At 42.3% G+C, this 13714-nt stretch overlaps 1 protein-coding gene across 2 annotated transcripts in view; it reads left to right on the top strand.

Annotated features, from left to right (window-relative positions):
- The window catches only part of CHD2 (chromodomain helicase DNA binding protein 2), a 122682-nt gene that overhangs the window by 57275 nt on the left and 51693 nt on the right, over positions 1-13714 (top strand). For both annotated transcript variants that reach the window (XM_089653101.1, XM_089653102.1), the window contains exons 9-18: positions 1065-1290; positions 2927-3027; positions 5188-5232; positions 5490-5668; positions 6588-6712; positions 8000-8216; positions 8312-8401; positions 9015-9205; positions 11302-11490; positions 13084-13243. In XM_089653101.1, coding sequence (XP_089509227.1) covers positions 1065-1290; positions 2927-3027; positions 5188-5232; positions 5490-5668; positions 6588-6712; positions 8000-8216; positions 8312-8401; positions 9015-9205; positions 11302-11490; positions 13084-13243 — 1523 coding nt within the window. The remainder of the gene's footprint in view (positions 1-1064; positions 1291-2926; positions 3028-5187; positions 5233-5489; positions 5669-6587; positions 6713-7999; positions 8217-8311; positions 8402-9014; positions 9206-11301; positions 11491-13083; positions 13244-13714) is intronic.

Consider the following 13714-nt stretch of genomic DNA (forward strand, 5'->3'; position numbering starts at 1 on the left):
TCTTACCTGACATCGCTTTTTCACAGATGCCCATTTTCTTGGCTATGGGGAGACTCTGATTGAAGAGGCTGACAATATGTCCTAGTCACTTGTACTGCTGTTCTTTGGGAGTGGACAGGTGCAAGTGCACTTACTTCCCATTAAGTTAAAGATGAACTGCACCCTCCCCCGCACAATTACAAATAATGTACCACTTACATATTGTCTTTTTCCTATGCTGCATAAATATACTTACTAGCTTAGGGGATCCAGAGTTGTCTTTTTCCCTCCTCACCACTCTCCTCCTACAGGTTTCCATCCCAAGCTTCCATCTATCTCTTGTATGTCTTCAGGGGGTGGTGTCTCTTCTTGGTTCTTGCAGCTGGTCCCCTGAGGGCATGCCCTGAAAATGCACATCTGTTCTGTTCTAGATTGCCCTGAAGCCTCCTGGGATGTGTGATTTGGGTATCTCAGGAGGCTGTGGGCAGCTGAGGCTTTGCCTTTCTTACCTTGGCGAGAAAGGTGGAAGTGGCAGCTTCTTCATTAAATATAAGTTTGCAATTGTGTGAAATGAGGCAGGAGAGAGCAGTATTATACAAACTAGAAAAATAGAGTGATAGTCTGCTTTAGGTTAATCCTGAGAAGCAGCCTAAGTTCTGGCTGTTCCATCTTTGCCAAATGGTTCAGTCAGTAGCATGCCCCAAGTACTTAGCGACGAGTTCCTATATGCTGTCCCTAACAATTGCATTATGGGCCAAAATCTGATTGCTTGAAACTGTACCATCAGACCCTCATGATTCTTCTCCCTGTTAAAGGCGAAGAGGGAAAGTTAGTACTGGATCCTAATGGAATATTTCTGGTTTCAGCAGAGATTTATAGAAACCTGTAGAATAAAGTTCTGCTTGGACTGTCATTTACAGTACTGATGTCAGTCACTTGTGTTTGTTCAAGGAGCATGCTTGGAGTGATGGACACACAATCATGCAGTTTGTGTAATGACATGATTATGAGAAAATATGTGGTGTGTTTGCAATACTTCTTTTACCAAGAATATATATATAACTTTTACATTTATATTATTTCAGCAACTGGAGCATCAACAACTGTATATACCACAGAAGCCAATGGGGATCCATGTGCTGACTTTAACCCAGAAACAGATGAACGGGAGCAACAGTACCTTATCAAATGGAAAGGCTGGTCACACATTCACAGCACTTGGGAGAGTGAAGAGTCCCTCCAGCAGCAGAAGGTGAAAGGCCTGAAGAAGCTGGAGAACTTTAAGAAGAGAGATGATGAAATCAAGCAATGGTAAAGCTCCAGTATGATTCTACAGTTAATAAAAATGTGAAAAATATACAAATCACAAATAATAGCGCAAACCAAATCACACAACTAAATATAACCACCACCAAATAAGTGCATATTAATAGTGCAAACAAAAAATCAAATAGGGAATCTCAATATAGTCCATTCAGAAAAGTCCATATAAACATGATCCTCAGTAAAGGAAGTAATGAGATCCTCCTTCATAAGCATTGTGGTATTCAGTGCTCAAAAACACCCCATCAAAATGCACACTCACCATGTGCTAGTAATTAACCAGCATGTCAGTATATATCCAGCATTCACCAAACAGACTTCAAGGGACGATCCTCATGTGGTTGTAATTACTCAGCATAATACTGTGTATCCAGCATATCACCAAACAAGCTCCAGAGAAGATCCTCTCATATCCAGATTAGCACATGTGGGTAAAGAAAATACTCGCCATAGTGTAGTATCATCCAACAAATTTATTGCCAAACAAACCCCTCTTAAAATCACACTCACAATGAGCAAATAAAAACAAGGTGTTTTGTTATGTCAGAGCTCCAGTCTCTGCATCCTGTGTCTCACCAGCCAGCAAACATTCAAGATGGTAATAGTGCGATCACGTGATCCGGACACGTGCATCAGCATGAGTAGTGATGTCACAGGAAGGCCACACTCTGACGCGTTTCGTCCAATGACTTCTTCTGAGGGAATCAGGGATTCCATCTTGAATGCGGGCTGGCTGGTGAGACACAGGATGCAGAGACTGGAGCTCTGATATAACAAAACGCCTTGTTTTTATTTGCTCATTGTGAGTGTGATTTTAAGGGGGGTTTGTTTGGCAATAAATTTGTTGGATGATACTACACTATGGCGAGTATTTTCTTTACCCACATGTGCTAATCTGGATATGAGAGGATCTTCTCTGGAGTTTGTTTGGTGATATGCTGGATACACAGTAGTATGCTGAGTAATTACCAACACATGAGGATCGTCCTTTGAAGTCTGTTTGGTGAATGCTGGATATATACTGACATGCTGGTTAATTACTAGCACATGGTGAGTGTGCATTTTGATGGGGTGTTTTTGAGCACTGAATACCACAATGCTTATGAAGGAGGATCTCATTACTTCATTTACTGAGGATCATGTTTATATGGACTTTTCTGAATGGACTATATTGAGATTCCCTATTTGATTTTTTGTTTGCACTATTAATATGCACTCATTTGGTGGTGGTTATATTTAGTTGTGTGATTTGGTTTGCGCTATTATTTGTGATTTGTATATTTTTCACATTTTTATTATTTTGAGTTTTTTAATAATAGCAGCATCCAGTGAGTGTATTTCCTCTCTTTATTACATTGGCGCAATGATGTTGGTATAATAGAAGTGTTGTATTTATTGGAACATTTCTTTGGTAACTAACTTTTTAGTGATGATTCTACAGTTGCCAGTAATATCACTTCTATAGTACATTGCTAATTTTGTTACCACTATGTAGTGATTATGATGTTCTTGTTCTGTTATGGCTTCTATATTCAGTTATGTTGTAACAATTTTATTGGTTATATTCATGTTCTTTAAAGAAAATGTATTATTTAAACTCATCTGATTTATTTTCTGTTTCCAGGCTATCAAAAGTTTCCCCTGAGGATGTAGAGTATTATAACTGCCAGCAGGAACTAGCATCAGAACTGAATAAGCAGTATCAGTTTGTTGAGAGGGTCATATGTAAGTGGACTTTTTCTTACAAGCTAGAAACCAGCTATGGCTTTGTCCTAGATGCCAGCTTTAGGGCAGGTTAACTGGCTCTGTGGGGCGAGGCTCTCTTTTACTAGAAGAGGTAGCTACTTCCTTTTTACCATTTGTCTTACTCGGCCTTTCTCAACATATTTAACCCAGAACCCATAAAATAATTTTCAGGTCTCAGGGAACCCCTACTAAATCCAATTCATTGGTGGGTCAGTCGGAAAATTGCACCTTACATTGATGGAGAGAATGCTCCTTACAATGGTGGCCAAAACACTACCCTTCAGACAGCCGAAAAGATCACTGGTGTAATGCAACTGGCTTTGCCAAGTTGTGTTGGCCCTGGAACTATTCAGTTACCATCAAACAGAAGGTCAAGCAGTCTCAATTTTAGAAACCCCCAACAATTTCTGGAAGAACCCCAGGGCAACCCCAGGATTCCACAGAACCCTGGTTGAGAATGGCTGGCTGTTGCACTTAGAGGCCATCTTCATAGCTTTACAAACCTTTTTGGTTTATTTTTCTAAATTAGTCCATATCCCTACTTAGTCACTCCTTTCTGTTTCTAGTCTTTCCACATTGTCTGCTCTCTTTGTTCCAAAATTGTATCCTTCGTACACCTCCCTACTTTTGGCATTGTGGGTCATTGAATCCAGTAAATCATATCTTTTTCTTGGACGGAAATTTCCCCTGGCTGAGGAGATTTTGTTGTAGAAATTCTTGGGCCTCCTTATTCATGGATATCTGAATTTCCAGTCTTGTCTGCTTTTAATCGTATTGCCCATTCCCCATCCCCTGGATTCTTCATTATACCTCCTAAGCATCTTCAGTTTCTGCCCTTTATCTGGGTTGCTCTGGGACAGATGTTTTTGGACAGTTTTTAATGCTTCTGGTGTGGACATTTGCCTATGTTGGATAGCTCCAGGTTGAGCTCTTATACTTCATGTTTAGCAGCTTTTTCTACCATAATATGACTAGTAAGTTTGTTTCAAAGTACATTTGGTCATGCTGTATAAAAAGGCATACAAGAAACCTTTGAAACACTTAAAATATAGTGTTCGTAAATTTCTGTTTTCTGTGACAAGACATTCTTTGTGCCTCGCGTGTCTTCTGAATATTATATCCTGTATTGTATAATAATTCTCATGTGATCCATGATGAGGCTGCATCTGCAGGGCCATTGTAGGGTGGCATGCATTAATGAAGGCATGGGGTAGATGTGACATTACCATTTATCCTATCCTCAGGTTTACTCACACATATTTGATGTCGGCAGGTGGCTCCTGATGGCTGTGACCTCCTAGGCCATAGCTGATATGGCTAACCCCCAAAACCAAACCTTCTGATATACTACCTCTGAGCTTAGAATTTGCTCTACAGCTTTTCTCAACCTTTTCAACACAAAGGAACCCTTGAAATAATTTTCCGGTCTCAGGGAACCCCAGCTACAAATTACTATATCTATAACAATTATGATTCTTTAGCGTGATGGTCAGTGGGAAGAATGCTCCTTACACTTGAGGTCATTGGGAAGAATTTCTCCGTTACAGATGGCTAAAAAAGATCAGTTGTGTCAGTGGGAACTTATCTGAGAGTTAGAAATTGGTCACTGCTCAAGGAACCCCTAGCAACCTCTGGAGGAACCCTAGGGTGCCATGGAACCTGGGGCGGACTGACCATTCGGGTACTCAGGCACTGCCCGAGCTCCCGGGGTCAGTAGGGGGCCCCATGAGATGTCCCTGGTGCCTTTTTATAGGCTTTTTTGGGTGTGGCTTCAGTGTGGGCAAGGACATGGGCCCCATGATCCCCTATTGCCCAGGGGGCCCCATGAGTTGTCAGTCCTCACCTGCATGGAACCCTGGTTAAGAAACCCTGTTCTACCCAGGGGCGGACTGACAACTCATGGGGCCCCCAGGCAATAGGGGATCATGGGGCCCCTGTGTCCTTGCCCAAACTCAAAAAAGCCTATGAAAAAGGTACCAGGGGCATCTCATGGGGCCCCCTACTGACCCCGGGCCCACGGGCAGTGCCCGAGTTTCCAAATGGTCAGTCCGCCCCTGGTTCTACCGATACATTTATTTTTTTCTGCAGGAAAAATGTATAGAAGGTATTGATTATCCTTTTCTGTTCTTTGTTTTGCAGCTACGAAGACTGGTAAATCTGCCACTGCACATTCTGATTTTCCAGGTAAACTTTATACACATCTGCATGTCTGAGTTAGTCAGGAACACAACAATCTTTGGAGGAGCGTGTCCTATAGACATTGATGTGCTTGCCCTTGGTGATTTTTTTTTCCCCACTATATTTTAATTAGTTCCACCTAGTGTCAAGTCACTGTTGTACTACTTTCAAAATATTACAGTTTGGTAAACACACAATAGCATATATGCCTCACTTGTTATGTGGAAAATATCTTATGATTTACCTGTTAAAATGTTCCCCAGTCCACAGCCGGAGAAGCTCCACCTCCAATGAACCGGAGTACCTGTGCAAGTGGATGGGTCTCCCCTATGCTGAGTGCAGCTGGGAAGATGGAGCCCTCGTTGGGAAGAAATTCCAGCACTGCATTGACAGCTTCAACACCCGCAATAACTCCAAAAACACTCCAGTGAAAGACTGCAAGGTATTATAGTTATACTTTTTTCATATTTTTTATAAAAAATAAAGATTGTGCATTTCAAGTGCCCATCTGATAGATAATTGTCCTCTGTGTTTCAGTCCCTTTGTTTTTTTTTGTTAGTGTCATGACATGACTAGAACATAAAACTATTGTCAAGCAAAGCACAGGACTTTTGTAGTTACAGGGTGGCATGCTATATAAGAAAAAACTTAAAATGATGTATACGTTTTTTGCGTACCAGTGAATGGTTTCTTTAGTTATGTATCTCTATCCCCTAGAGCAGTGGTTCTCAACCTGTGGGTCGCGACCCCTTTGGGGTCGGACGACCCTTTCACAGGGGTCCCCTAAGACCATCAGAAAACACATATTTTCGATGTGTAAAGAGCAGCTACTGTGTAGAAAGCAGCTGCTGTGTTGAAAGCAGCTACTGTGTAGAAAGAAGCTACTGTGTTGAAAGAAGCAGTACTGGAGGTAAAACGACACTCATGAATTATAATTACTGGGTAAATAATTTTATGGTTGGGGGTCACCACAACATTAGGAACTGTATTAAACGGTCACGGCATTAGGAAGGTTGAGAACCACTGCCCTAGAGGACAACTAGATTTTTGGGTCCCCCTATTCCTGCACTGCCAGGCAACATGCATTTTCAACTTGCATCCACAGTCAATGACCAGTCCATGGACATGTTTTTGCTGTTTTATTGTGAGGACGGGGATAAAGAAATCTGGGATGTCCAACTTGATTTGGTAGAACAATCTGAGCTTTAAGCTGAACCCAAAACAATCGCCAAGACTCACATGACTATTGTGAGTCAGAATAAACTTACCTAACTGTACACTAGAGGGTGTTACAGTTAATGTGCAATAGTAAAATCTTAAGATTTCTGTAGTAGTGATTACGGCTTGTGTACATTTAATAGGTCCTGAGACATAGACCCAGGTTTGTGACGTTGAAGAAACAGCCTTCTTACATTGGAGGGGAAGGGCTCGAGCTCCGGGACTATCAGCTGGAGGGTTTAAACTGGCTGGCTCACTCGTGGTGCAAGTAGGTATTGCTTGTTTGTTTTGTGAGTTTGTATTGCTTGCTTTTAAATGTTCCCACTCAAGTATGTAAATGTATAAATCTTGTTGAGTGTTTGTAAAGGTTGAGTTTATTTTCTTTTTAAATAACAAACATGCCATACTTACCTGCTCTGTGTAATGGTTTTGCACAGAGCAACCTGTATCCTCCTCTTCTTGGGTCCCCCGCCAGTACTCCTGGCCATTCCCCCCTGCTGAGTGCCCCAATAGCAAGCTGCTTGCTCTGGGGGAACTCGTGTGTGCTTGCTCCAGAGTGGCTCGGCCGCCCTCTCCCTCCTCACTGGCTCCCACTGCTGTGTCTCAGCCAATGAGGAGGCAGAGACCCAGGAGAGCTTCTGCTCTCGTGGTGCACATTGCTTGATCTGGATTGGGTCTAGGTGAGTATAAGTGGGTGGGGGGGGGTTAAGCTGCATACTGAAGGTTTTTTTACCTTCATGCATAGAAAGCATAAAGGTAAAAAACATTCAGCCTTTACAACCGCTTTAAAGTTTATTTCTAGACCAATCTTTTTTTTTTTTTTTTAGTTTTGGAAGGGTTAGTCCCTTCCTCAAGTTCTTGGTGTTCTCTGTGACCCTGCTAGAGATATTCACCCCTGTACAGGTGTGGACTGACAACTCATGGGGCCCCCGGGCAATAGGGGATCATGGGGCCCCTGTGTCCTTGCCCAAACTCAAAAAAGCCTATGAAAAAGGTACCAGGAGCATCTCATGGGGCCCATCTACTGACCCCAGGCCCTCGGGCAGTGCCCCAGTTTCCAAATGGTCAGTCCGTCCCTGCCCCTGTATTTCTGCTGATGAAAAATGTCACAGAGAAAGATGAGAGAAAATCCAACATTTTAGAGTTGACCCCAGAAGAGGTAAGAGGGGTCTGACAGTGAAATTCCCCTCATTTTGGGAAATTTCCTCCTATTTTCTGTTGGAAGCCATGTATTCATTGAACAGAAGGACAAAATACAAGGATTCTCCTAAATGTCTTAGATGCTGTGCAACCTTTCCCAATGGATCCAATACACCCATGCCTCACCTGATAGTTCAACTTCTCTATAAACATCAGTGTAGGGAGACACATATTGGAAATTCAAGAGCCTTCCCTTTTCCTTTTCTAAGCCTCTATCTTCCTCTAAATTGCCCCGAACAGCAAGTGGTTAAAGAAGGTTCATTTCAATTTTGTTTTTTTAAGGATGGATTTCATTTTTTTCTGTTCACTGGCTTAGTGTTTAAAGCTTGTCTTTTGTGTTTTTTTGCATTCACAGGACCAACAGTGTTATCCTTGCTGATGAGATGGGCTTAGGAAAGACTATTCAGACCATTTCCTTCCTCTCATACCTTTTCCACCAGCATTTTCTTTATGGCCCATTTCTGTTGGTGGTACCATTATCTACGTTGACTTCCTGGCAACGAGAATTTGAGATGTGGGCTCCTGAAATTAATGTGGTGGTTTATATAGGAGACCTTGGGAGCAGAAACACGGTGAGTTATGTGCAGAATTATATCTACCCAGAAAAGGGCTCTTCATTCTGCCTTTACAGGTTCACTCACTTACAGTTGAACCTTCTCCTTTTTAGATACGAGAGTATGAATGGGTTCATCAGCAGAGCAAGAAAATGAAATTTAATGCGCTACTGACAACCTATGAAATTTTACTGAAGGACAAGGTAGGTGACTCAGTTGTGCATGTAATTGCCTTAGGCTGGACATAGCTAGCTTAATTACTGGACCATGTCCCATGGGTTAGAGGATGATAATGATGTCCTGTGCATGCATAGAATATCTAGATGTTTTAAATAATGTTATATCACAGCCTTTCTCAACCGTTTTAACATGGAAAATTCCTTGAAATAACTTTTTGGCTTCAGGGAACTCCTGCTAATAATTATATTTACAGCTCACAATACATTAGTGTGATGGTCAATGCAAAGAATGCTCCTTACATTTGTGGTCATTGGGAAGAATTACCCCCTTACAGATAGCTAAAAAGATCAATGGTGTCTGCGGGAACTTCTATAAAGGCAGAAATTGCTCTTTGCTTATGGAACCCTTAGAAACCTTTGGAGGAACCCTGGTTGAGAAACCCTGTTATACCACTTTGAGGAAAGTTCCTTGACCAGCTTCTTTTCACTGATTAAAACTGATTACGCTAAGTTTAGGGTGGGGTAAACAGGCCCCAGAATCAAGTACCTTGTGTAAAAGTCTTGTTTAGGGTATGCTTTTCACATGTTACATCGAGAAGAAATCTGATAGAGCCATACTATCCTATCCCCTTTGCAGGCTGTGTTGAGCAGTATTAATTGGTCTTTTCTCGGAGTTGATGAAGCTCATCGGTTGAAGAATGATGATTCTTTGCTCTACAAAACCCTTATAGACTTCAAGTCCAACCACAGACTGCTGATCACTGGGACTCCTCTCCAGAATTCACTGAAGGAACTCTGGTCACTGCTACACTTCATTATGCCAGAAAGGTAAGAAATGACTTGCTGATTCTGAAGTCAAATTGACACCAATTTTTTGGCTTTGGAAACACGCGTGGTTCTTGGCTGTCTGTTTCCCAGTTGGAAGATACCCATATTCACATCATCTCCCCAACCCTACACCTTTTAATTTCCAAAGACCATCCAGAAGCCATCTCCTGTAGCCCGTCTCTGCTCCAACTTGAAAATTTAAGAAGATGAAGAGTCATACTCTGTGATTAACTTGTTCTTGATACTTTATTGTGTTGATGAGAAAGTAACTGCATAGGTATTATCTCGACCTGAAAAACCACACTCACTAAACACTTTTCTCCCCCACAGGCTTGCTCACAAGGAGAGAGTAGGATGGACCTACTCTATATTTTGTGAACAAGCCTATTGTGGTGAAACGCATTTAGGGAGTGTTTTTTTTTTTTGGGTGGACGCTATATGTATGCATTTACTTTATCGGCAACACAATAGAGTATTAAGAACAAGCTAATCACAGAGTGAGACTTTTCATCATCTGTTTTCAGTTTCCCAGTTGCTTCTTTGCAGGTGCCCAATATGTATCTACCTTGCTGTTCTAAAGCTTTCCGATTTCAGAAAGCTGAGCATCAGTGACCTGATTTAAAGAATTTTATTAACTTGTTTAAAATATTGGACCACCAAAAGGTGATATTTTTGATACAGTATAAGTGGAGTTTGGTTGCCTGAGTGGCATTTTTATATCTCTTGGGGGATTTAGCAATATTATATCCTTTCCATAGGAATGGCTGTGGTCTACTGTGCCTTGGGGTTTGGGGTGTTCTGCCCACCTTCATATCTTCCCTTCCTCCTGTTGTATTTTCTGTATTATTTAATAAATGAAAAATACAAATGTGGAAGTAGGATGCCCTCTTAACTGCCGCACCAGATGTGCAGACTTGGCAACTTAAAGTGATTGTAAACTTGTACAAATATGCAATGAAGTGATTGGCCTCAGGTGATACACAGAGATGAAACAAATCCTCCTACATAAGTTGTACCTGTCTATCTGCAGTCTTCTCTGCATCCATTCAAAGTCCAGAATTGTTTACTTGTTGCCTGAGCTTTCAGAAAGCAGGGGGCGAGGTGCTGAAGTTACACTCTGCAGAGCTTAGAGAGGGGATTTCTGAGAGCTGATTGGGGGGTAGGGGCACACCCCCGTCCCACAGGAACAGAGCTGAAACTGTCAATCACAGGCTGTGAACTGGAGCTCCCTCCCCTGTCATCTTTTTATCTCATGGTGTCAGGAAAACTTGTCAGAATTGTCTTATGCTGATAGCAGAGAAATGAGGCAGCAGATAGAAATGACACTCAGTACTCTGGATTGAGACAAGTATACACTATAGAGAGATATGCTTTGTTATTATTTCAATTCAGAGACTTACAGCCACTTTCAGCACATCCTACTACTAGAGTCCCCAAGAGTTAGCTGTCCAACATGTTTTGGACACTGAAATACCAGGTCTTGACTACTTAAAGCGATGCTCCACCCAAAAGGGTAAGTTCCACTTTAATCGTTTGTTCCCCGCTCAACGTTAAGGTTTGGCACCTTTGGGGAGTGGGGTACCCGAATTTGACAGGTACCCACTTCCGCTACGATTGCCTAGGTGATGGGAAGCCCCCCTTAGTCTTCTGGGACATGTGACAGGTCCCAGAAGACTACTGGAGCATTCACAAAGCGCAGAGCTTCTCGCCCATGCACAGTGGGCACCTAGCTGTGAAGCCGCAAACTGTCACAGCCGGGTGCCCACACTGAAGATGCCGGCATCAAGGAGAGAAAGTTGCCGGTGAAACCAGCTGTAGTGAGGACACCGCTGGACTGAGGGACAGGTAATTGGCTGTATTTTAAAAGTCAGCAGCTACAGTTTTTGTAGCTGCTGACTTTTTTTTTTTCAGGTGGAATTCCGCCTTAACTTATAGTGCTACTTTTCCACTTTGTCTCACATTTGGCTCATAGGCTAAGCTTGAAAACATCTAAAGCATTTTATTTTTTGTAGCGATAGTTGTTTTTGGTGTATACTAAATTGTGTATGTTTGGAATGTGTTTTGAAACCCTATGACCTGCCTGTGCTTAATTTTAGGTTTGAGTATTGGGAGGACTTTGAGGACGAGCACGGCAAAGGGAGAGATAATGGTTACCAGAGCCTTCACAAAGTCCTTGAACCATTTCTACTGCGCAGAGTCAAGAAGGATGTCGAGAAATCTCTTCCAGCTAAAGTGGAGCAAATCCTTCGAGTGGAGATGTGTGCACTACAGAAACAGTATTACAAGTGAGTCTGCCAACACTAGTGCAAAGAACCACGTTGTACTGGCATCTATAATTATTAATTGGAAGTCTAGTGTCATCTTACTGGAGGAGACACTCTACAGACTAATGACACCTTTGTGGTCATATTAACCACTTGAGCCCTGGAAGATTTTACCCTCTTCATGACCAGGCCATTTTTTGCTATTCAACACTACGCTGCTTTAACTGGCAATTGCGTGGTAATGCAATGCTGTACCCAAATGAAATGTATAGAATGTTTTTTCACACAAATCAAGCTTTCTTTTGGTGGTATTTGATCACCACTGGGATTTTTATTTTTTATTATATAAACGAAAAAAAAAAAGAAATTTGAGGAAAAAACAATGTTTTGCTCTCTGCTATAGAACATACTCAATAAAAAAAAGAAACAAAAAATCAAATTTTGTCTTAAATTTAGGCCAAAATGTATTCTGCTACATAACTTTGGTTAAAAAAAAAACAAAAAACAGTAAGATGGTATATATACTGAAATTTTTGTTTAATATTTTTTATAATAGTATTGGCGAAGATCAGCAACTTAAAGTGGGACTGTGATAGTGCGGTAGGCAATCTGACACTAATTAACACTTTGTGGGAACTGACTAAATGGCACTGACATCTCCAGCAACACTAATACAGGGATCAGTGCTAATAATATATACCAGGGGTCTCCAGACTTTCTAAACAAAGGGCCAGTTTACTGCCCTTCTGACTTTAGGGGGGGTCGCATGCCAGTGGGAGTAAACAACACCCCATTTTTGGTGTCATTGGGAGTAATAGTGCCCTGTTGTTGGGGTTAAAGGAAGGAATTGTGTCCCTTCGTTGATGCCATTGCTCCCAATGACACCAACAATGGGGCACAATTCCTTTCTTTGACACCAATAATGGGACTCTATAATTTGTGCCCTAATGGTAGTGTCAGTGGAGGGGAATAGTATCCCACTGTTGGTGTCAGTGACAGGATTTATATACTATTGCTGGTGTCAGTGGATGAAATAGTAGCCCAAGGGCCAGATAAAGGCAAGAAAAGGGCCACATTTGGCCTCCGGGCCCCAGGTTGCAGACCACTGATATACACTGTCCCTGTACTAATGACACTGGCTGGGAAGGGGTTAACATCTAGAGACAATCAAGGGGTTAATCGTGTGCCTAACAAGTGTTACTGTGTTGAATATGTACTACTTTTTACTACACAATGACTTCTTTCTGTTCTCTGCTTTTCAGGGAACAGAAACAAAGCGATCCTTCCCTCTGTTCAGAGCCCTGCGTTGTTCATCAACACAGGGCTCTGGGCTGTAATTCGACACATCTGATCAGCAAGTCCTAGCCATGTACCATTGGCCGGGATCTGCCGACAAGCTCCCACTGTGTCAAATCATAGCAAAGTAGGTGGGCGGGGGCGCGCGCCCTGTACTCGGTAACAGGCAAGTACGTTGCTCTGCTTGTAGGAGCCGACCCATCGCAGTATATGTACTGTGGCAGGTTGGCAAGTAGTTAAATAAATGTATTGCCAATGCTTGCATGCAACCGTGAGCATTCTCCTTACAGTGGCTTTCCTTTGATGTCCTGGCTGTAGGTGGATTTTAACCAGAAATTATAAGGCATTGTCCAAAGGCACAAGGGGCAGCACATCTGGTTTCCTGAACATTGTAATGGAACTGAAGAAGTGCTGCAATCACTGCTTCCTCATTAAGCCGGATGATTCAGACAAAGAAAGCAGACAAGATTTACTGCAGGTCAGTGAATGGAAAATGAGAATGTATCTGTTTTCTGCATGCGGTAATTGTCAGCCATATATTTGCTCCTTACATGCATAGGCTTTGCATTTTGCTTTACAGTGCTACTGGATGGTTGTACTTTACTGTTCTTTTATACAATGTGATTTTTTTAAAATCAGCCAATCCAAGGAAAACAATGCTCCCCTTGTGCAGATATCTTTTTTTTTTTTTTTTTAATTTTAATCTCCCTGGCGGTATTCCCGAGTGTAGCTCGGGGTAAAGTTTCAGTACCACAAGCGGTAACCCTGAGCTACACTCGGGAATACACTGCAGCATTGCTCCGGGATCCCTTCTGCACTTACCTTGTCCTTCGCTCCTGCGATGTCCCTCCTGCAGTGTCCCTGGCAATGTCCTCCGGCCGATGCCGGCATCTGTCTTCCGGGTTCCGTTCCCTGCGACGTCGGGACATACGGGGTACGGAACTGGCAG

Source organism: Staurois parvus, unplaced genomic scaffold (assembly GCF_062004578.1).
Source record: "Staurois parvus isolate SC_StPar_1 unplaced genomic scaffold, SC_StPar_1.0 ptg000698l, whole genome shotgun sequence".
NCBI classification, from domain to species: Eukaryota; Metazoa; Chordata; class Amphibia; order Anura; family Ranidae; genus Staurois; species Staurois parvus.